The sequence below is a fragment of the Canis aureus genome, chromosome 8 (genome assembly GCF_053574225.1).
Source record: "Canis aureus isolate CA01 chromosome 8, VMU_Caureus_v.1.0, whole genome shotgun sequence".
In the NCBI taxonomy this organism is placed as follows: Eukaryota; Metazoa; Chordata; class Mammalia; order Carnivora; family Canidae; genus Canis; species Canis aureus.
The window spans coordinates 34,838,862-34,864,269 of NC_135618.1; the positions used below are offsets into that span (position 1 = coordinate 34,838,862).

Sequence of the window (25,408 nt, forward strand, 5' to 3'; positions counted from 1 at the left end):
AAGTCTAAAATTGGTAGGGAACGGACATAATAAAAATAGTAACAGAAGCGTGTTATTCAGAAATGTGGAGATATATAGCACAAGAAATAGCTAAGTGGGTTAAAAATGACAGAAATAGAAATCATAGACAAAGATGGGTAAGATAGCTTTGAAGTGCTGTTTTATTTATATGACTTTAATTTTAAAAAAATCAATTTTAAAATTTGAGTTCTAGTTTTGGGAGTGCAAAAATACAGTTATAGAAACTGTAATAAGGAAGTAAGTATTAGATAAACTTAAGCTCTTAAATATAAAACTATAATTTTTGATACAAAATTTATAAAGCTAATTTCTGTAAGCATCCAAAGGCCAGAAGCAAGTTATGCACTCTCAAAGATGTTTAATGTTAAGAATAGATGAAGAAACTCTTATGTGGAATTTAAGAAACAAAGCAAACAAACAAAGGGGGGGAAAAGACAAAGAAACAGACTCTTACCTATAGAGAACAAACTGATGGTTATGGGTCGAGGGGAGGGTGAAATAGGTGATGGAGATTAAGGAGTACACTTGTGAGAATGAGCATTGGGTGATTAAAAACTTAAGAAAAAGAATAGATGAAGAAAGTGCTCCTTAACTATGCCTATTGCATATATTAACACTTGTTTACTAATCATAGCAAAATAAAAAATCTTCCCTGAGGAGTGCCTGGGTGGCTCAGTTGGTTAAGTGTCTGCCTTTAGCTCAGGGCATGATCCCAGGATCCTGGAATCAAGCCCAATGTGGATGGGGCTCTCTGCTCAGTAGGGAGACTGCTTCTCCCTCTCCTTCAGCCGGCTCCTCCCCCTGCCTGTGCTCTTTCTCTAATAAATAAATAAAATCTTAAACAAAAAAAAAAACTTCCCTGATTAGTGAAAATATAAATATGCAAGAGGTCTTCAATTGCTATAACCGCCAGAGTTGCCAAGACTTTCTTGCTGCAATCATCCCAAAATGTTACAAAACATCTTGCGCTCTCAAAGTCTGTGAATTAAAAGTATTATTTGCTGGGCAGCCCCGGTGGCACAGCAGTTTAGCGCCGCCTGCAGCCCAGGGCGTGATCCTGGAAACCCTGGATCGAGTCCCATGTCAGGCTCTCTGCGTGGTGCCTGCTTCTCTCTCTGCCTGTGTCTCTGCCTTTCTCTCTCTCTGTGTCTCTATGAATAAATAAATAAAGTCTTTAAAAAATATATTATTTGCTGAAAGGTATCAATGGCCAAAAAAAAAAAAAAAACCAGGGAGAAGATAAAACCTTAAGATCTCTTATGACAACTTATAAAAAAATAGAATTGTCTTGGTGGTAGTAAGAAAGCAAAAATAAGAATAGGAGAACTGAGGGACACCTGGCTGGCTCAGCAGTTGAGCCTCTGCCTTTGGCTCAGGGAGTGATCCCAGGGTTCCAGGATTGAGTACCGAATTGGGCTTCCTACATGGAGCCTGCTTCTCCTCTGCCTGTGTCTCTGCATCTCTCTCTCTATCTCTCATGAATAAATAAATAAATCTTAAAAAAAAAAAAATAGGAGAACCCTCTCTTTAAAATAAATAAATCTAGGCAGCCCGGGGGGGGGGGGGGGGGGGGGGGCTCAGCGGTTTAGCGCCGCCTTCAGCCCAGGGCCTGATTCTGGAGACCTGGGATCAAGTCCCATGTTGGGCTCCCTGCATGGAGCCTGCTTCTCCCTCTGCTTGTGTCTCTGCCTCTCTCTCGGTGTGTCTCTCATGAATAAATAAATAAAATCTTTTAAAAAAAATTAATAAAATAAATCTTTAAAAGAAAAGATAAAAAAATAAAAATAGGAGAACAAAGGCCACTAAGAAATTTAGAAGTAGTAGAAAAGAATATAAAGGCAGAAAAGACAGATTAGAAAAAGATTTGGTATGTAATGGGCTCCAATAACTTGTTTGCAAGGTTCCAGAGAGAAGTTCAACTTTCTAGGTTTCCATTCATTAATAGGATGTTAATATTTCCAGGTTTTACAAATTAAAGTACTTACATTTGATTTCCAGAAGGTGATTCCTCAAGAAAAGGTATGTGATTTGTTGATCCAGGATTAGAAGGGGTGCTTGTGTGAATATTTGAAGCATCATGTGTTATTCTCTGACTAGAGTCTTGGGGTGGTGTAACAAAATTCGTTAGAGAATTATTATTAGATCCATTGTTTTTGCTCCCATTACATTGTTGGTTGAGTGCTGATACCTCATTACCAAGGCTATCCATTCCAATATTTAATTCACCAAGCTTTTGAATGGACCTGTAAAATGAAACAATGCAATTACATTAAAATGAAAACTTAATCACATTCTTAACACATAGAAAAGGGGTGCCTGGGTGGCTCAGTTGGTTAAGCATCTGCCTCTGGCTCAGGTCATGATCCTGGTCCTGGGATTGACCCCACCTCTCTTTGGGCTCCCTGTCAGTGGGGAGCCTGCTTCTGCTTCTTCCTCTGCTCTTCCCCTCCCCTCAGTTCGCGCGCTCTCTCTCTCTCTCTCTCTCTCATGTGCTATCTCAAATAAATAAATAAAATCTTTAAAAATATATATAGAAGATTTCAAATTTGAAAAGGTAAATTAATGCACATATAGTACATAAATGGTAAATTCAGTACTAAAAATTACCATCATTGGCTTAAGATATAACCATGATACTGAAAAAAAATTTCAAATTTTCCTACAGTATGTCACTGTAGGATATAGGCATAAAACCACCTTTTACCATAAAAACATTTTTAAAAACATATTTCTTCTCCATTATAACTTTGGTTTAATTTTCAATTTAAAACTTAATTTCCCAAAATAGTCAACAAAAATATCACCACTACCAAAACTTCTCACCAAGACAAAACATGCCATTTTCGTTTTATTTCTCTAGTAATATCATATCAACTAAGAAATGTATGATTAGAGCAGGCCATGATGGGACAGTCAAGTGGCATCCTATTACTCACGCATTCATTCATTCTACGAAGACTATGATCTAGGCACTAAGGAGATAAAACAGGAAGCAAAACAAGTTAGCCTCAAGGTCTTTCCCTCATCACAAGTCTTCCTGTATCAGGATAGACTGACTTCTTTTGTTGGACTCAGAGCTCCACGCAGCACAAAAGGGAAGCTGACAAGCTCTGTTAAAACTTAGACCCAGAACTGGCCCAGTATCACTTTCTACAACCTAGATTCAACATGAGAGAGGAGTACAGTGGTATAATTACCAAGAAGTGTTGTGGTTTATTGTAGTTTCTAGTTTTCCTACATTAAACATTAGAAGGTATGTGTGTGTGTATGTGCGCGTGCGCACGTGCATGTATACTCAGGGCTTAGGAAAGACTTTAAAAGAGCAGTTCAATATTACTAAAAAGAAATGGAAGCCATTATTAAATATTTATGTTAAAATTTTAAACTAAGCTGCATTTCCCAAAATTGTGTTCTATGAATCCTGTGAAATGCTCCCGATAAAGAATGAGTCTGAGGTCAAGTCAATTTGGAAAATGCTAAGTATAAAGAGTCTAAAAGCTGACATCATTTTGATTCTCTAAAAGTGGGGAGGATGGAGCAGAATATGCTTATACTAAGTGCCAAATCAGTGGTGATGATTACTAGAATTGACAGAAACAAAATACCAAGAAGTATAAATAATACAGTACTGTTAACAAAAATTCTATCATACTTTAGTTGATTTTTTTCAATAAGATTATGTAATATGACTTTTCTTCTTTCTATGACTCTTAGAAAAAGATACAAAATTTAAATCTCAAAACATTCTAGCTTAATTGCTAGAATGATTTGAAAAAATAAAACATTAGAGGGAGAAAGGATATTTTATTTTGTAGATTCTTTTTCTATCCAATTTGTCCATGGCAGTAGGTACTTTAAAGTCCTGATACTTGCTCAGATATATGAAACCAAAGACCTAGGAAAAAAGGACTGAATAAAATCATTTTATTAAAGGGCTAGAAAACAATAGATGAGAGTTAAGATAACAGGGAGAATTTATATGAAACTAATTTACAAAAGCTAAATAACACGAAGTAACTTGATTTCTATTTATAATTGTCTTTAAAGGAAAGATAAACCATCTTGAACAGCTTAACTTTTTTTTCTGTGGAGGTACTTCCCTTACCACTATTAGGATCACAGAACCTTGCCACTTTATCTTCTGATTTAATGCTAGCTATCTGAAAAATAAGATGGTGAGGAAAACCAACTGCAATCATGACCTAATGGATATGAAGAAGATATCCAAAAACCAGAAATGACAGTTCATCAAAATAGGATAATTTTGATAAGCTACTGACTTATCAGAGGTGGTAAGAAAATGATCCTCAAATGCAAGGTTTGGAAGCCTACTCAGATTATTTAGATTACCACTATAAACATTCCTTGTGTGAAGGCTTGAAGACTGAATCAATTTTAGGCTTGATGACTTGCACAACCCTCAGAGTATCAAGTAGATTACTTCCAATGTTATTGAACCAAGTAAAGAACTGACAGTCACTACTGCATTGCCTAATCATAATCACAATAATAACCTACATTTATGGTACATTTCCTATATGCTAGGAATTATTCTAAGTAATTTTTATATATTAACTCATTTAATCTTCCAACAACCTTTGCTCATTTAAATATACATATTCTAGTTTATTGATTTTTTTAAAGATTTTATTTATTTATTCATAGAAACACAGAGAGAGAATGAGAGGCAGAGACACAGGCAGAGGAAGAAGCAGGCTCCATGCAGAGAGTGGGACTCCATCCAGGGTCCCCAGGATCACGCCCTGGGCTGCAGGTGGCGCTAAACCGCTGCGCCACCAGGGCTGCCCTCTAGTTTATTGATTTTTAAAAAGACACACTACTATCTACCTATACATTCACACACCTCCTATAATTATGAACAATGTAAATGCATATTGTCCTGGCAGAAATTATGAATAATTTTAAATGAATAATTTTAATATTGACTTCTGAAAGTTCAAGAACCCCATATAACAATAAAAACGATAGTGAACACTTAATATAGTGCTTACTATATGCCCAGTACTATTCTAAGCACTTTGCATACATTAACTCATTTCACCTTCACCGCTATTCTATGAAGTAGGTGAGAAAACAAGCAAAAAGAAACTAAGTAACTAGGACTCCTAGGATCTCAGCTACCCTTGGGGCAGCTGAATCCACCTGGCTGTCCTTCCAGTTATGAGCCGAACCACTATATTTCTGCTCTCCTTGCTTAGAAGTGAAAAAAGGTTTAAAGAGAAGAACAAAATTAGATAACGCTGAGGATGCTGTGAAAGGAAGATATTTCTCTGTTACTTGAAACACTTAAAACACTTTAAAATTTCAAGTTATATATAGAAAATAGCAGTCATTGTGTGCTTTCAATAGCTTTGAAATGATTCCTTATGTTTTAAAATGTGTTTGAAAGACATACCTATTAAGGAATTGTTCTGTAAGATTCTGCTGCTGATCAGGACCATCTTCCTGATTCACACCTCCCTCAAGCAGCATTTGTTGGTATATCTGTCGCTGTTGCTCTTTCTGTTCTAAATGCTGTTGATAGCGTAATCTTTGCCTATAATATTCTTGAAACTGTTCTGTTGAATCTCGAAGCTGAAAAATATTAGAAAAAGTAATATGTTTGAGCAGACTATGATTTTTTTTTAATCTTTTTTTTTTTTTAATTTGTTTATGATAGTCACAGAGACAGAGAGAGAGAGGCAGAGACACAGGCAGAGGGAGAAGCAGGCTCCATGCACCGGGAGCCTGATGTGGGATTCGATCCCAGGTCTCCAGGATCGCGCCCTGGGCCAAAGGCAGGCGCCAAACCGCTGCGCCACTCAGGGATCCCCAGAGCAGACTATGATTAAATATATGTCTCTACCCAACAGTAACTTCTATAAACACTGGATGAAATATGCAAGTAGCTATATTTAACAATTACAAAACACTTAATGTGTTGTTCTTTGAATAATAACATAGTATCCGTGAGTTTTCAAAGTCAAATAGATCAGTTAATTTGCTTTATTCTATAGCAAGACCAAAATGAATGGTCATCCTGGATTTCTGACTAACCCAAAATATACAAATATAGTGGTCATAAGGTCACGGAATTAGATGTATAGCTCTTGAAAAAATACTGAAAGGCTACATTAATATTTAATAAACACAATATTAACTTTGTCCAACAATTTAAGCTTGTAAATGGTTTACTATGTTACTCTAGAGAGAAACTTTAAAAATTTTCTTCAGGGACACCTGGGTGGCTCAACTGTTGAGTGTCATTCTGCCTTCGGCTCAGGGCGTGATCCTGGAGTCCTGGGATCAAATCCCACATCGGGCTCCCTGCATGGAGCCTGCTTCTCCCTCTGCCTATGTCTCTGCCTCTCTCTGTGTCTCTCATGAATAAATAAATAAAATCTTTTTTAAAAATTTTCCTCAAATACAACTTTAATTCAGGTTTCAAATGGCCTTTCACAAGAAAGTGGGATACATGGGTAGTAAACTTAATCTCAACACTCCTACTTTGTTCTTCTAAAAGAACTATATAGCACCCAAACTTACAGGACATACATATTTTGTAAATTCCAATATTGGCATAGAAAGACTTTTCTGACAAGCTGGAATCCAGTCATATAACACGGATCATGTGAACTGGGGTGCCCCTGGAACAGGTCATTCATGTCTAAAATTGGCCCACACTGATAATAAGCTTAATGAAGCGTCTTATATAGCTAACTAAAGCTAAAGCTGTCTCCCCTTTTCCAGGAAATAATAGCAATCCTCCTCTATTTCATGACTTAGAGCAATAACTCTGAGACAAAATTATGTGTCCTTTTAAATTTTTTATTGTTGGTAAAATAGAAAATTTCACTTTAATCATTTTTATGAGTACAATTCAGTGGCATTAATTATACTCACAACATTGTGCAATAATCACCACTCTTTCCAAAATTCTTCACCAACCTACAGAGTGCCTGTGTAACCGTTAAGCAGTAACTTACTACTTCTCCCTCCCCTGAGCTCCTGGTAACCTCTGTTCTACCTTCTCCAAAACTTCACCAATTTTAGATATTTGATATAAGTGGAATATATACTTGTCCTTTTCTGTCTGGCTTATTTGACTCAGCATGATGTTTTCAAAGTTCATCTGTGTTCTAGCATAGGTCAGAATTTCATTCCTTTTTGTGGCTGAACAACATTCCATTTAATGAATATGCATGCCACTTCTGCTTACCCATTAATCTGTGAGTGCACACTGGGGTTATATCTACCTTTTGACCACTGTGAATAATGCTGCTATGAACATGGATGTATAGATGTCCGTGTGAGTCCTTGTTTTCAATGCTTTAGAGTGGAATTGCTGGGATATATGGTAATTGTATATTTAGCTATTTTTAGCTATTTAAGGTACCACCAATCCATAGTGCACTATTTTACATTCAAATCAACAATGTATGAGGGTTTAGACTTCACTTCCCCACCAACACTTATTATTTTCCACTGTTTTAACTATCCTAGCAGTTGTGAAGCTATATTTCATTGTGGTTTTGATTTGCCTTTCACTAATGACTACTGGTACTAAGCATCTTTTCATGTGCCTATTGGCCATTTGAATATATTCTTTGGAGAAATGTCTATTCAACTCTTTTTTTCTAAGTCAGACTGTCTTTTTGTTCAGTTGTAGTTCTTTATATATTCTAGATATTAAACCCTTATCAGATATATAATTGTCAAATACTTTTCCCATTCTGCTCACCATCTTTTCACTTTCTTGATAAAGTCCTTTGATGCACAAGTTTTTAATTTTGAGAAATTCAATTTACCAATTTTTATGTTTGTTACTCAAGCTTTTGCTATCATATCTAAGAACACATTATAAAATCCAAGATCATGAAGATTTGCCCTTATGTTTTCTTCTAAGAGTTTTATACTGAGTTCCTATAATATAGTAGTTGATCTGTTTTTAGTTAATTTTTGTACATTATGTGAAGTAGAGATCCAACTTCATTCTTTTCCATGTGGAAATCCAATTGATCCATCATCATCTGTTGAAAAAACTATTCTTTCTCCATTGAATAGACCTGGCACCTTATGCCAAAAGTCAATTAGCCACAGATATATGGGACTACCTCTGGTCTCTCAAATGTAGTCCACTGGGCTATACTTCTAGTCTTATGAGAGTACTGAACAGGTCTGATTACTATAGCTTGTATAGCTACTGTAGCTTTGTAGCTTTGAAATCATGAACTATGTAAGAGTACTCCAACTTCGTTTTTTTTTTTTTTTTTTTTCTCAAAATTGTTTTGGCTATTCAGGACATATTATATTACATTTCTATGTGAATTTGAGTACTGGCTTTTCCATTGCTGCAAAAAAAGGCTGTGAAATTTTTATAGGAATTACATGGAATCTGTAGATCATACTAGTTAGTACTGACATCTTAACAATATTAGGTCTCCCTATCTGTGACCACAGGGTATCTTCCCATTTCTTTTGATCTTAAAACTTGCTTCAGCAATGTTTTACAGATTTCAATGTACAAATTTTTCACCTTGTTGGTTTAATTTATTCCCAAGTATTTTATCTTCTTATAAGCTATTATAAGTGGAATTGTTTTACTTTTTAAAAGATTTTATTTATTTATTTATTTATTTATTTATTTATTTATTTATTTGAGAGAGAGAGAGAGAGAGGGAGAGAGACTGTCCGCTGAGAAGGGATCCTGACTTGGGGCTTGATCCCAGGACCCTGGGATCATGACCCAAGCTGAAAGCAGACACTTAACCGACTGAGCCACCTAGGCACCCCTGGAATTGTTTTATTAATTTCCTGTTCAAATTGTTCATTGCTGGCAGTGGAGAAACACAACCAACTTTTATGTATTATTCTTGCACCCTGCAACTTTTCTGAACTTGTTTGTAAGCTCTAGTAGCTTTCTTATGTATTCTTTGGGATTTTCTATAAATAGGAGCATGTCATCTATAAATAAAGATAGCTTTACTCTTCCTTTCCAATCTGGATTTCAATCTTTTATAATTTATTGAGATTTTTTCTGGGTCCTAACATATGCTCTATCCTGAAGAATGTTGCATATGCACTTGAGAAGAATGTGTATTTTCCTATTGTTGGAGTGTTCTTTTTTTCTTGTTAGTATCACTTTATTTATATATTTGTATTCACATATTGTTAATATTTCACATATTCCCAACACAAAGTTACCAGCACTTGAAATACTAACACCCACCTAAGGTGTCTAAGAAAACAACTTCTAAAAACATTGATACAGAGGCACCTGGATGGCTCAGTCAGTTAAATGTCTACTCCAGCTCAGGCCATGATCTTGGGTCCTGGGATCCAGCCCTGCATCAGGCTCCCTGCTCAGTGGGGAGTCTGCTTGTCCTTCTGCCCCGCCCCCCATTCATGCACACTCTTTCTCTCAAATAAAATCTTTAAAAAATAAAAAAATAAAAAAACTAATACAGGTACCACTGGGTTAAAAAAAAAAAAAAGGTGCATTTTCCAAAACAACAATATTGTTGGAATGTTCTATAGATGTTTGTTAGGTCTAGTTAGTTTAGAGTAGGTTCAAGTACTCTGTATCCTTATTGATCTTCTGTTTAGATGTTCTACCCATTACTGTAAATGGTACTGAGGTCTCCAACTATTATTTCTCCCTTCAAGTTTGCCAACGTTTGCTTCATAGATTTGGGGGTTCTGTTGTTTGGTGCATATTCATATGTCTTTTTATTTTTTTTAATTTTTTTTAAAGATTTTATTTATTTATTCATGAGAGACACCGAGAAATAGGCAGAGACACAGGCAGAGGGAGAGGCAGGCTCCCTGCAGGGAGCCCAGTGTGGGACTCAATCCTGGGTCTCCAGGATCATGCCCTGAGCTGAAGGCAGACGCTTAACCGCTGAGCCACCCAGGTGTCCCCATATGTATTTTTAATAGTAATTTTTGTACCTCATTCTTAATATTTAATTGAAAACATAAAAAAATGTTTACATTTATTAAATGGGATGCCTGGGTGGCTTAGTGGTTAAGCATCTGCCTGAGCTCAAGGTGTGATTCCAGTGTCCGGGATCAAGTCCCACATCGGGCTCCCCGCAGGGAGCCTGCTTCTCCCTGTGCCTATGTCTCTCCTTCTCTCTGTGTCTCTCATAAATAAATAAATAAAATTTAAAAAATAAAAATAAAAAATAAACTTATTAAGCCTCTTCATCTCTTCTAAGTGGCATACTATATAAGATAAAATTTATACTCTCCTTCATAATACAATTTCTTTTCCAAAACACCAGAGAAAAATAATTTGGAACTCTAAAGACTTGGATAAAAGCATTTTATATTATACATGTCATAATTTCTTGTTCATTAAATCTAAGTAGTAAAATATAGAGGATATATCTTAAAAATACACACTATCCACATTTAATGTGAGTTCAATTACTTGAGTCCTGAAACGTACGATTAATGTAAACTGTGGTATTTTTGATTGTTAATAAGTTCACCTGTGCTATAAAATACACAACTAAAAATACCATATCCTTAAGGGAAGAGAGAAAATGACAATTAATAAGAAAGTCTAGATATGCTCTCACTCCCAAATGTCGGAAAATTCCTTTTACTTTCTACCCAAGCAAATGCTATTACTTCTTTCAAAGAGAATAATTCTAAAAGACACTAGGTATATTAAACATTACCTCATTTTTTTCTTGCTTAGCTGGTCCTGGATTCTGTGTTCCATTTGCAGACTCTTTTTCTGAAACTGAACTCTGGCCCAGGATTTCACTGCTTATAGGCCGCTGTGCCTCAACAGGTGTATCACTTCTTCCAGAAAGATACAAAAAACAAATAGGAAGAGGTTGGGGTGAAGGAAAATATATTTTAGAGAAATTTTACTTAACACAATGAATATTTAGTCTAAATGTTTATCAAATATGCAAAAAATAGATTTTTAAATTTTCCTTTCTCCTCTTAAGGGTACTATGTAAGGATTTTTTAAACAAATAGAATATGCTTATCACAGAAGTGTACTGGATTATTAAGTAAGGAGGGTAGAGGCTCCAGTCTAAAACAAGATGTGTGGTCTTGGGAAAATCCTTACATCCTCTGTTGCTCAGCTTCATCTATAAATTGAATTGAATAAAAAGCTCAATGACCTAATGCCTGAATTCTCTTTATGTATCTTAATCTGTGATTTTGTTATCTGAACATTAATTTTTTCCCTCCAATAGATTTCAACAAAATTCTAAGAATTGTTAAGATTTTATTAAAAGACTGTCTTTAGGGGATCCCTGGGTGGCTCAGTGGTTTAGCGCCTGCCTTTGGCCTGGGGGATGATCTTGGGGTCCCAGGATCCAGTCCCACATCGGGCTCCCGGCATGGAACCTGCTTCTCCCTCTACCTGTGTCTCTGTCTTCTCTCTGTGTCTGTCATGAATAAATAAGTAGAATCTTAAAAAAAAATAATAAATAAATAAAAAGACTGTCTTTGGTTTATTTGCACTTAACATAAAAGCCAAACATACACTTTTCCAATATATTTTTTTAAGATTTTATTTATTCATGAAACACACACAGAGAGAGAGGCAGAGACACAGGCAGAGGGAGAAGCAGGCTCCATGCAGGGAGCCCGATGTGGGACTCGATCCCAGGTCCCCAGGATCACACCCTGGGCTGCAGGTGGCGCTAAACCGCTGAGCCACCGGGACTGCCCCCCTTTCCAATATTTTTAATGTATACTACTTAGTAAGCTTAATATATTCTATCAGGTTGTTCCTAATATTTCTTCTTTCCATAGTAACTCGTTCAAAATTTTAAAAACTAACATCATCCAAAATACCACAGACAAATATGGATTACCTATTGGCACAAGGCACCATGGGAACATGTACAAAAGTAAAACGATCTTTGCCTTGAAGGAACTGGATTATGAGATGGCTTCTTAATGGCCTCTCCAGGCAGAAGTATGTAAGACATAACAAACTACAGGTCTAGGGTTCAGGAAGCAGAGCTAAATAGTCATCTTCACAAAGGCACCACTGGTTAAGGAGCTTTCTAATTTATAAGTATCTCAACATACATAATCAGACATGTACTCAGAGGAGGAAGTAAAAGATATAGGAAAAACTTTCAGCTACCATTCAGTGCTGTAACCTAATAATGACAAGAGGTCCCATTTTATGTCCACAAGACAGATTTTTTAAGTTATTAACTGTATATAGAATAAAATGACCTTCATAAGGTAACATTCAATTTTGCAAATTATATACCATTTCCACATGCATTATCTCATTTAACTTGCACAGTAACTTGTGAAATAGATTGTGACTCCCATTTCACAGATGAGGAACAAAGGGATTTTCCTAAATAATATAGCCAGTAAATAAAACTAGAATTTGAATCCAGATCTTCAGGCTCCAAATCCAATGCAGACCCATTTCTGAGAATTTTTTTTTTTTTTGGCATTCAATTTTGAGATCATTACACTGAATAGCCAAAGTTTATATATTTCAACTCGTTTTTCTTCCTTTTTTGAGTTTATGTTTGAGTGAAAAGCTATCTTTGCAAAACACTACACACTTTCCTATAAACCTTTATGTTTTAATTTTTCTTGTTCACCATAGTAACCCAATCACTATACCTGGATGCAGCATGGTGCTAGCACAGAGTAGACACTCAAATATTTTTAAACAAATATGGACTTCAAACATGAATTACCACAAATAAGAGGTTTCTTCATGTGGCATCTTCAACATAATTGATCTAATTAAACTTCCCAATATTTTAACATTATATCTAAAATATTTTTAAAGACAAAGTTACCTTTTTCCAAAGTAAATTTTTATACTTTATCCACAGCACAACAGCTCTCCCATAGCATGTTATTAGCAGCCCTTTTGACATATTGTCATGACCAGGAGTGTGACACTCAGAAGGGGAGAAATTTATATTTACTAAGCACCATTTACATACTTGCCACTCTGCTAAGAGCGTTATCTCACTTCACAAGACAACACCCTATTTTACAGAGGTGGTCATTTAGGCTCAAAGAAATTAAGGAACTGTCTCAAGGTCACACAACTGATAAATGGCAAAGCTATTATTCAAGCCCAAGTCTGACTCCAAAGATCACATTCTATTCATTATTTCACACTGCTTTGTCTCATAATTTTTCCAATTTCACAAGCATGACAATTGTTTTCTGGGATACTGCTACTGCTCAGCTAATTACACATGTATTACTCACTTTTTGATAGGTCACTTTTTACCTCTCTGCTTATCCTGTAATCTAGTAACTTATCTTCCACTTTTTTCCATCATTATCCAGTCATTCCTCAATTTCTACTACTTTCTTTTCATTGGCAACAGCAAATGCAGAGTCATATCTGGCTGGATTTTTATGTTCTCCTTCTTTATAAAGACAATCTCACTGGTGTACAAGTCCAAACATGTCATTCATTATACTGACCAAAAAGTTCTGATCATCTTATGTATTCAGAATATCAGCAGTTCCCCCAGAACTAAAGCTTAACATCCTAAACGCTGAAAATTTTCTTTAGAGATTGGAAAGTCCAAGAAAAGTTTAAGATAGTTTCTACTGATGCTCAAGACTCTCTATTCCTTTGGGATTTAGATAACAGGATGCTCCTATATTGTTATATTCATCCATTTTCATGACTAGATATTATCTCTATCTTTCAAGTAGAGCAATAAGATGCCTTAAGAAGTCACCCTAGGCTTTAGATGAGATCAGGAGCGTTCAGGGTGGTATGGCCGTAGACACCCTAGGCTTTAGGAAGTCTCCTCACTTAACATCCTAAAATCCTCCTTTCTCTTTAAGGAATATTAAAGAAGATATCACAATCCCCTCCTCTATAAACCTATAGCAACTTAATAGAAAATGATTCCAAAAAAAAAGAAAATGATTCCATATGTATTTATCTTGGATTTCTTATGTCTTAACTAAAGATTTCTTCTGACTTTAATTGGAAAAAGAAATTCCAAGTCCAGTGCTCCCTTATCCTCAATAAAGAATACCTCTAACTATCTTATATGAATAAGGTTTAGTTTTTGTGTTCTTTCAATAAATTTTTGCAGTCAATAGTAATACTTCAGAGTATCAATCTGAGTGTAGGAAACCAACTATATGTCCCAATGGTGAGGCAGGAAAGTTTCTAACTCTTGAAATAAAGAACTGCTAATCAGGAAATTATTCTTTCATGCCAGGTTTATTTTTATTTTTATTTTTAATTTATTTATGATAGGCACACAGTGAGAGAGAGAGAGAAGCAGAGACATAGGCAGAGGGAGAAGCAGGCTCCATGCACCGGGAGCCCAACGTGGGATTCGATCCCGGGTCTCCAGGATCGCGGCCTGGGCCAAAGGCAGGCACTAAACCGCGGCGCCACCCAGGGATCCCTCATGCCAGGTTTAAAAGAAAAACTGAGTGGTGGCTTTAACACTTATTTCTTTCATGTTTTAAGAGTTACTAGAAAAAATAAGTGGGAAATATCAGAAAGGGAGACAGAACATGAAAGACTCCTAACTCTGGGAAACGAACTAGGGGTGGTGGAAGGGGAGGTAGGTGGGGTGGGGGTGACTAGGTGGCGGGCACTTGACGGGATGAGCACTGGGTGTTATTCTGTATGTTGACAAACTGAACACCAATAAAAAATAAATTTATTTAAAAAAAAAAAAAGAGTTACTAGAAAAAACATGGGGCAGCCTGGATGGCTCAGCGGTTTGGCGCCGCCTTCAGCCCGGGATGTGATCCTGGAGACCCAGGATTGAGACCCACGTCGGGCTCCCTGTGTGGAGCCTGCTTCTCCCTCTGCCTGTGTTTCTGCCTCTCTGTATCTCTCATGAATAAATAAATGGAATCTTTAAAAAAAAAAAAAAAGAAAAGAGTTACTAGAAAAAACAGAAGTGAAAATAACCAGATATTTTTATGTACATTCAATACTATTTACTATTCAGTACTTTTCACGTGTTCAGTATTGTTTATAGAAAAAAAAAGTGGACATAATCTGCTGTCCTATGATAAGGAATATATATTATAGTCCCAATTTTAAAAAATGTATTCATAGAAAAAAGACTTGTCGTCTATATGTGAGACTATGTGGGATTTTAATTCTCATATTCACACTTCTATATTTTCCAAAATTTCTTCAATGTTCATGTATTGCCTTAATAACCAGCAAAAGAATAATAGGATATAAAGATCCTCCCTGATAATTTTAATTATCAAAATTTTAGAAATGCTTTGTAAAATTTAAGGACTGACTTTCAACTAAAGAGACTTAAACAGGGGCACCTGGGTGGCTTAGTGGGTTAAGCACTGGATTCTTGATTTCAGTTCAGATCATGATTTCAGGATTGTGTGACTGAACCCCACATCGAACTCTGTGCTGGGTGTGCTTGGGATTTTCTCTCCCTCTGCCCCTCCCCATTCCTCCTTCTCTAAAAAAAAATAAATAAATAAGAACAATAAATGGACTTGAACATTAAATATACACAATCTCACACTTGTGAATATTTTCTAACTTTTATGAGTAAATACTTACCGTTCAGGGGATTCTTCATAAATACTGTGACATTCTGTATTCTCAAGCATGAGACTTCTACTAAGATTTTGCACACCTGGATAATGGAAGTTAGCAAAGGAGTGTGACATTGGAGAAGTTTTGTTTCCAAGGTCTGAGATTCTCTTATCATGACTGGTTAGTCCACAAGTGAGGCCATCTAAAGCAGGATTCAGAGAACGGGTCATATAGGCATCAGCTGATTGAGGCCTTCTCATTGGAGATGATGGATAGGGAGAAAGTTTGCTGATAAGGGGAGTCAAGAGATCAGCATATGCAGCTTTTGTAGGTTTCAGAAGTTTGTCAACATGAATATTAAGCATTTTCTGTTCAAAAGCACAAGAGAAGACAGAAGATGGGAGATTCTGAAGCCATGACAATAAACTCAGATCCAAGTCATCACAACCATTACCACACAAAAGATCAATGCCAAGAAGTACTTCACTTTCTGTAATTTCTTCTCCAGTTGCTTTACTTTGACAAAATTCTACACAGCATTCATAAAGCAGGCCCTTCATTACAAGCTGAAATAAACGATTGTTACTTGCTTTAAAACCAGCCTCACTTAGCTTCCTATCAGCAGGGATGAATTCTGCAACCATAACACAAGCCTCTTCAAAACAGTGAACTCGTGCAGTGCTCGGATTCCAGTCCTTAAATTCGGCATGATTGGTCAGACGAGGCAAAGTCAAAAGCAAACAGAGCTTGCTATAATCATCTTTAGAAGGACAATACTCTTCTAAGGCATGCAAACACTGCACAGCTTCTTGCATGGTAAATTCCAGCTGTAAGAAAAATTTAAGTGATCACTATAAACAGAGATTCTGTGAGATATGAAAACAAGAGTATTTTATTCATATACAAAGATACTTTACAAACTATTCAACTGCAAAAGGATAAATTCTAGTGTCACAGAATATTTGTATAATATGCAAGATAACTTTTCAAATCAGGAATCAAAATGCTTTTCACTACTAAAATAAAAATATTAAATAATTTAATTAGTAAATTAAATTCTAACTACAAAAATAGTGTTCTAAGGGCACCTGAGTGGCTCAATGGTTGAGCTCTGATTTGACTCAGGTCATAATCCTGTGGTCTTGGGATCAAGTCGCTCATCGGGTTCCCTGCATGGACCCTGCTTCTCCCTCTGCCTATGTCTCTGCCTCTCCCTCTCTCTGTGTCTCTCATGAATAAATAAATAAAATCTTTAAAAAAAAATTAGGTCTTTTGACTTACACTCTAGAGTTCTTCCCACATTTAAACATCATTATCTAGCAAACATTTCTCTAGTATACATGAAACTCCTCACTGTAATATCTTTTGAGCTTATTTCAATGAACACTTACTAACAATAAGTTTCCTTGGTTTAGATGTAACAATACTATTATTAAAACTTAAAAAAAATTTTTCTAATCAAAAAAACCCTTCATGCGGTGCCTGGGTGGCTCAGTCAATTACGCGTCTGACTTTGGTTCAGGTCATGATCTCAGAACCGTGGGATTGAGCCCTGTGGCAGGCTCCCTACTCAGGGGGAAGTCTGCCTCTCCTCCTCGCTCTCCCTATGCCCCTCCCTGGCTCATGCTTGCTCTCTCTCAAAGAAAGAAAGAAATGTTTTAAAAGATTCTTTATATCATTAAATTTAATTTGTCATAAAGGCATAAAGATTTTATCAAAAACCACTTCTGTTGTGCTGAGCACTGGATACTGTAAATAAGTGATGAATCATTGGATTCTATATCTGAAATTATGTTATACAATATAACAACTAATTGGATTTTTTTTTTTTTAACTAATTGGAATTTAAATAAAAACTTGGGAGGAAAAAACACCTCTGGATCAATGAATACTGAAAAACAGAAAGAGAAAGGAAACATAATCCAATTCTGGGATAAGAAAGAAGCACAATGTAGCATCTTTAACTCAAACATCTATTACAATCTAAATCACCTTAAACAGGAATGTACACTCTCCAGTCAGCCATTCATTTATCATATTTGCCTAAATCTTGGAACAAGTTTAGAAGCATTACAGATTGAAAGTACTACAGCTGCAAAAGAGTAAATCTTATCCAATTCCCACCTCAAAACTTTGAAAACTCATGATACTGATCTTTTTAGTGTATAAAATACTTATGACTGAAACAAGACTATGGCGCAAACCTTCAGGAATAAAAATCTTACATGCTGGGGCTCATCTTCTGCTGACATTGCATTGTTAACACATAGAGCTTCTAAAAACTTCTGCTTCAGGATAATATAACGAAACCTGTAAAAAATAAAATATGAAATGTTAAAATTAAAAAGCTGAGTTATGGGAAGCCCAGGTGGCTCAGCAGTTTGGTGCTGCCTTCAACCCAGGGCCTGATCTGGAGACCCAGGATTGAGTCCCACATCAGGCTCCCTGCATGGAGCCTGCTTCTCCCTCTGCCTGTGTCTCTGCCTCTCTCTGGGTCTCTCATGAATAAATAAATAAAATCTTAAAAAAAAATTTTTTAAAGCTGAGTTATAGCAATGTCAAAGATTGGAAATGAAACCCAAGTTCCCAGAGCAAAACTGGACACATTTGTCCTAAAGGACTAATTATTCCCTTAAGAAAAGAATTTTTAAAAATTAATTTTCCAATGTCTCATAAATCAAATGCACTTATAAGTTACCATGACTACATTTGCTTTCAAAAAATTCTTAAAATTCTTAAAAACTGAGGCACCTGGGTGGCTCAGTTAAGCATCTACCTTCAGTTCAGTTCATGATCCCAGCCAGGGTCTTGGGATCAAATCCCACATCAGGCTTCCCACTCAGCGGGGAGTCTGCTTCTCTCTCTACCTGTCCCTCCCTTCACACCCTCCCACCCCCATTCATGCTTTCTCCCTAATAAATAAAATCTTTAAAAATATTCTTGAGGGGCAGCCCCGGTGGCGCAGCGGTTTAGTGCCACCTGCAGCCCAGGGCGTGATCCTGGAGACCCTGGATCGAGTCCCACGTCAGGCTCTCTGTATGATGCCTGCTTCTCCCTCTGCCTATGTCTCTGCCTCTCTCTCTCTCTCTCTCTCCATGAATAAATAAAATCTTTAAAATATATATATATTCTTGAAAACTTACCACATTGAAGCCACAATTAAAATAATTTCTGTAGTGGGGCACCTGGGTGGCTCAGAGCATGATCTCAGGGTCCCGGGATCAAGTCCCACATCAGGCTCCCCATAGGGAGCCTGCTTCTCCCTCTGCCTATGTCTCTGCCTCTCTCTGTGTCTCTCATGAATAAATAAATATAATCTTTAAAAACGAACTAGGGGTGGTGGAAGGGGAGGTGGGTGGGGGGCGGGGGTGACTGGGTGGCAGGCAGGAGGTGGGGACTTGATGAGATGAGCACTGGGTGTTATTCTGTATGTTGACAAACTGAACACCAATAAAAAATAAATTTATTTAAAAAAAAAATAGAGCAGCCTGGGTGGCTCAGCAGTTTAGCGCCACCTTCAGCCCAGGGCATGATCCTCGAAATCTGGGATCGAGTCCCACATCAGGCTACCTTGCATGAAGCCTGCTTCTCCCTCTGTCCTGTATCTCTGCCTCTCTCTCTCTCTCTCTCTCTCTCTCACGAATAAATAAAATCTTTTAAAAAATAAATAAATAAAAGCAAAATAATTTCAGTAGTAAATACAACTTAATACTTAAAGGAAAGGAGATTTCTACTTCCAATATTAATTCTGAACAAGAATCAAGTTTTATGGAAGATATCAAATATCATTTAATATGATATCAAAGTCCTTTACATTCAAAATGTTTTGTTTATTATGTTTTATTACTTTGCATTTTATTCAAAACATGTCTTTATTCTTTTCAAAGATGAGAACGGTCTAATAAAAAGCCAACTAAAAGATCATAAGAAATGAACAACATTTCTGAAAAGTCATAAAATAATCCATAAACTTTAAAACTTTTTTTGCAAGTAGGTTCCATGCCCAGCACAGAGCCCAACATAAGGCTTGAACTCACAACCCTGAGATCAAGACCTGAGCTGAGATCAAGAGCTGGATGCTTGACCAACTGAACCACCCAGGAACCTTTAAACTTTAAAACTTTTTAACAGAGATTTTTCAGGGAGAAGAGTCTACTTGACTTGTCCAAGAATTGACAAATGTTGGATGCCTTAAGCACCTTAAAGAAAAATTATTTCTAAGGACTGAAAAGAAAATAATAATGAACCTTCAGTCATTCCTTCAACCACTGTTATGGTAGCAAATATGTGTCCAATAAAACAAAATCCTTGCCTTCAAAAAGAGGGTCATCTAATAAATTTTATGCAATATGTATACTGTTTCAGCAAGGTCTCAAAGGAGTGTGAAACCAATTCTATTAGAAGAGATGGGAAGTATAAGGAAAATCTTGTAAGAGCTGACTCTTGGAAGATGACCAGGAATGTGCAATGTAAAGGCAGGAGACAATGAAAGGAATACTATTCCAGATGAATGAACAATATACAAAAGCAAACAGGTATCATATAGAACTAGTGGTATGAATGGAGGATCAAAAAACAATATAAGGCTGTACTTCCATTAATGGTGGAATAACTTGTATCTGGCTAACCTTTCTGCAGATAACAATGATAAACTCTAGATAAAGTTTTTAAGGGGTAGCCCTGGTGGCGCAGCGGTTTAGCGCCGCCTGCAGCCCGGGGTGTGATCCTGGAGACCCAGGATCGAGTCCCACATCGGGCTCCCTGCATGGAGCCTGCTTCTCCCTCTGCCTGTGTCTCTGCCTCTCTCTTCGCTCTCTCTGAATGAATAAATAAATAAATCTTTAAAAAAAAAAAAGTTTTTAAAAAATAAGTATTTGAAAGCAATGAAAAACAACAAAAAGCTGGCACAATTAGAGGGAAGTCTATCCTTGAAAAAAAAAAAAGAAACTTTGAGGTGAGATTCAAGGGTATAAGGCTCTCCAGCTGGGGACACTCTCCAGTCAACACAGTGTGAGCTAAAACTCAAGTACAAAGTTGCAGTTTCACTTTCTTGAAAAGTCAGCGAACAAGTTGGTGCTGCAAGAGTAACTGAAAAGCAAGGAGACAGCCAAAAAAGAAGGAAGCCATAATGAAAAATGCACAAAAATCCACTATAAAAACTCAGCCCAAATCTTTGGCTGTCCCTCAAACTGAGAAGATGTAAGGGAGACTCCAAGGAGCCCAAAGAAAGCAACAGATGGAAGGCTAATTAACTGAACAAAGATCTCAGCTGGCATACACTAAGTGAGAGTGTAATCAAGTTAACTATCTGTATGAATAAAAATCAACACTTTTCAAAGGAAGATAACAGAATCCAGAGTCCCAGCAATGAATCCACAATGTGCAGAATACATTTTTAAAATGACTAGATATATTTTTTAAAAGTGACTCATAGATAAGATAAAGGCAAATCAATAGAAATTGAGCCTAAAATGACTTAGAAGTTGGAATTAGCAGACAAAGATTATTAGCAAACACTACCTACCATAAATATGTTCAAGGCCTTAAAGGTAAATATAGTAACAACAAGTAAACAGATGGAAATAGCAGAAAAATTATAAAGTAAATTCTGAAACTAAAAGGTACAATTATCTGAAATGAAAAATTCACTGTTTATGAGCAGACTGCTAATAGCAGAAAAAGGTGCTGATGAACACTGAAGGTAAATCAGTAGAAATAATCCAGACTGAAGAATACACAGAAAAAAAAAGTTTTTAAAAACTTAACAGAGCCTCAGTCCTGTGGGACAATATCATCATCTAATACTGTATAGAGTCCCAGAAAGAAAAAGAGCAGAAAAAATATTTAAAGAAGTAATGGCCAAATTTGATGAAAAATATAAACTTAAAGATTCAAAAAGTTCAGCAAACCCTAAGCAGGAAAAATAACAGAAACTACATGTAAGTACATCATAATCAAACTGCTCAAAGCCAATGATAAAATCTTGTTGCCAGAGTCAGGAGTGGGAAGGGTGGGCAGAACAGGTAAAGTGGAGCCAAAGGTACAAACTTCCAATTATAAAGTAAGTCATAGGGATGTAACGTACAGCTTGGTGACTATAATTAATAATATTGTATTGCATATTTTTAAAAAGATTTTATTTATTTATTCATGAGTGACACAGAGAGGCAGAATCATAGGCAGAGAGAGAAGTAGGCTCCTCGCAGGGAGTCTGATGCAGGACTCGATCCCAGACCCTAGGATCACACCCTAAGCCAAAGGCAGATGCTCAATCGCTAAGCCACCCAGGTGTCCCTGTATTGCACATATTAAAGTTGCTAAGAGAGATCTTAGAAATCTTGCTCACAAGAAAGAAAAATTTTTGTAACTATGTATAGGGATGAATGTTAACTAGACTTACTGTAATGATTTCACAATATATACAAATATGCAATTACTATATTGTACAACTAAAGCCGATATAATGTTATTTGTATGTTAAATATATCTCAATTTAGAAAAAGGAATAGGGGATCCCTGGGTGGCCCTGCTTCGGCCCAGGGCATGATCCTAGAGTCCAGGGATCGATCGAGTCCCGCCCGCATCAGGTTCCCTGCATGGAGCCTGCTTCTCTCTCTGCCTCTGTCTGCCTCTCTCTGTGTCACTCATGAATAAATAAATAAATAAGATATTTAAAAAAAGAAAAAAAGAAAAATCTTGAAGGCAGTCAAGAAAAAAAGAAAAAGGAAAAGGAAACATACAAGATAATCAGGTATGTCATACATCAGCTGTCAAACAAACACAGCTAAGTATTCATCAGAAATAATGGAGGCCAGGAGACAATGGAATGACATTTTTTTTTTTTTTTGGAATGACATCTTTTTTTTTTAAAGATTTTATCTTATTTATTCATAGAGACAGAGAGAGAGAGAGAGAGAGAGAGAGGCAGAGACACAGGCAGAGGGAGAAGCAGGCACCACACAGAGAGCCTGACGTGGAACTCGATCCCGGGTCTCCAGGATCACGCCCTGGGCTGCAGGCGGCGCTAAACCGCTGCGCCACCAGGGCTGCCCTGGAATGACATCTTTAAAATCTTTATACTAGGGATACCTGGGTGGCTCAGCAGTTGAGCGTCTGCCTTTGGCTCAGGGAGTGATCCCGGAGTTCCCGGATCGAGTCTCACATCGGGTTCCCTACATGGAGCCTGCTTCTCCTTCTGCCTGTGTCTCTGCCTCTCTGTATCTCTCATGAATAAATAAAAATCTTAAAAAACAAAAAAAACAAAAAAACTTCATACTATTATGAGGTAACAACTGTTTCAGATATGGCCCTTGTGACTTTTTGTATAGACACTACCAAAACAGGTAGGTTTATGTATCAGATTTTCAACCAACTGAAGTACATGCAACTTGTCCTCTAGAAGTACTCCAACTCAATTGGATTGAGTATACTATTTTCTAGGAAAGCTAAGTAGGAAAGTTTAAAAACACAGCCTTATTTTTACATTTTTGTTTATTGTTTTGTTCTGCTAAGCTTCTACCAATGATAAGACATTAAAAACTCCAGAAGAAATCTTACCTTTTTTTGTCAAATTTTTCCATACATTCTAGAGGCTGAATGAACTGAAGAACTTCATCCCACTGACCATCAAGGATTAGCTGCCTATATAAAGAAAAAAAAACCCATGCATGTTATCAAATTTGGGTTATACTAATTAAAAGCAGAATAAATATGATAGCGTTAAACTTCAGTCTGAAAAAAACAAAATGAAACAAAAACTTCAGTATGAAATCTGTAATGAGGTTAACATTGTATTTGGTTCCTCAAACATAATTAAATTTTTCATAACATTTGTAACTACATGTCCTATATGAGAAGAATTTGTGCTCTGCAACCACTTCTCATTCTAATACACCTGTGTTTTCACCTATATAAAAACACTGGGCTAAGTCTAAAAGTTTATTTTCCTATTTATCTTACAGTTTTAAAGCTCTTTCATATTTTTTAGGGGCCAGTGTGTGGGTATGTTCCAGACTCACCAAATCAGTGGTTCTTAATTGGGCCAATTTGCCCGCAAGATATCTGGTAATGTTTGGAGACATTTTGGGTTGTCACAATTAGGGGTGCTACTGGCATTAACTGGGTATAGGTCAGAGATGCTGCTAAACATGCTACAAATGACAGGACAACCCACACACCTCCACAAAACAAAGAATTATCCAGCCCAAAATGTTACTAAATGCTGAGGCTGAGAAATCCTGCTCTAAATTTTGATTTCTACATCTTCGAGGCATTTTACACTCAAACTTATACTCTGAAAATAAAAACAGCAAGGAAAAAAAATAAAAAATAAAAACAAAAAAACAAACAAACAAACAAAAAAAAAAACAGCAAGGAATAAGATCAGATTTCATCCTACTTTGGTGGTCTATAGGAACTTCCAAAAGCTATAAAACATTCTTATAGCTGCCCTTTTATAATAGCAATTTCCCTACTTTAGGATTTTTAGAACAGTAAAATTTTAAAAGGGATGGGCAGGAAGATCTATATCAGATTGTCAACTTTTGAGTCTGCAAATAAGGAATATTAATAAAAAGCAATCATGCTATATATAATAATTTTATAAAGAGGTATTTTAATATTTAAAAAGTAGGAAGACATAATTTCAAAGGCTAGTCCTTTAAGATAAATACATTTAGTTTAAAAATGTACTTGTTCTGGGGTACCTGGGTGGCTCAGTGGTTGAGCATCTGCCTTTGGCTCAGTTCATGATCCCAGAGTCCTGGGATCAAGTCCCACATCGGGCTCCCTAGAGAGAGCCTGCTTCTCCCTTTCCCTCTGCACATGTCTCTGCCTCTCTCTCTCTCTCTCTCTCTCTCTCTCTGTCTCTCATGAATAAACAAAATCTTTTAAAAAATAAAAAAAAAAGTAACTTGCTATTCAAAAAAAATTTTTTTTTAAGATTTTATTCATTCATTCATGTGAGACACAGAGAGAGAGACAGAGAGCCACAGGCAGAGGGAGAAGCAGGCTCCCCACAGACAGCCCGATGTGGGACTTGACCCCAGGACCCAGGGATCATGACCTGAGCCAAAGGCCGACACTCAACCACTGAGCTACCCAGGTGCCCCCCCATTCCAAAATTCTTTGCATTTCACCTCATATCAGTAAAACTTCATCTAGAAACTCAATAGGTTCTTGGAGGGGGGATTATTTTAGAGTCACTGCTAAATTCCAGGAGTAGCAATGCTTGAAAGACAGGGCCAAAAGAATGATAGGTTCCTGACAATTATTAACTAAGCTCCACAGAGCTAAATGACATTCACAACATCAAATACAGGGAAGTTCAAGGAATTTAAATAAATTCTCTTTAATATATTGAAGGGTTTTTTTAAAGTTCCTTTTTCATGACTTAGGAATGCTTCATTTTTTAAGGCTTTTCATGACACAAAATGCCATATGTCCAAGAATCTGTACTCTTTGCCAAAGATATTCAATATCACATAAGCAGAGAATAAATTTTCTGTCTGGAAATCTGCGTTTTTCTTTTTCCATCCAATTCAAGTTAGAATATATTTAGCCTCTCATTTTGGCAAATATGTTAATTCCCTTTTGCTCTACAATTCCAAGAATCTTGTTCTAAGGAAATAATCCAAGATACAGAAAAAGTCACATGTACAAAACATACTCAGTAGAGCATTTATTTAAGATAAATTGGAAATAACTTGTCTAAAAATAGAGGAATCTTTAGAAAATTAAATTAAAAATTTTTACAATATAAATTTGTAATAACACAGAATCCTTATGATGTTAATGGATAAAGAAGGACACTAAAATAAATAAATAAATAAATAAATAAATAAATAAATAAATAAATAA

General features: G+C 36.4%; 1 protein-coding gene across 8 annotated transcripts in view; it reads right to left on the reverse strand.

The window, feature by feature from the left end:
- WDR47 (WD repeat domain 47) overlaps positions 1-25,408 on the reverse strand; it is a 69,012-nt gene that overhangs the window by 22,376 nt on the left and 21,228 nt on the right. For 5 of the 8 annotated variants that reach the window (XM_077905715.1, XM_077905716.1, XM_077905713.1 and 2 more), the window contains 6 exons: positions 23,108-23,191; positions 17,755-17,860; positions 15,575-16,377; positions 10,710-10,836; positions 5,438-5,616; positions 2,007-2,264 (listed from right to left, as the gene is read on the reverse strand). In XM_077905715.1, the coding sequence (XP_077761841.1) occupies positions 2,007-2,264; positions 5,438-5,616; positions 10,710-10,836; positions 15,575-16,377; positions 17,755-17,860; positions 23,108-23,191 (1,557 nt within the window). The remainder of the gene's footprint in view (positions 1-2,006; positions 2,265-5,437; positions 5,617-10,709; positions 10,837-15,574; positions 16,378-17,754; positions 17,861-23,107; positions 23,192-25,408) is intronic. The other 3 variants (XM_077905711.1, XM_077905710.1, XM_077905709.1) reach the window with 3 other exon arrangements.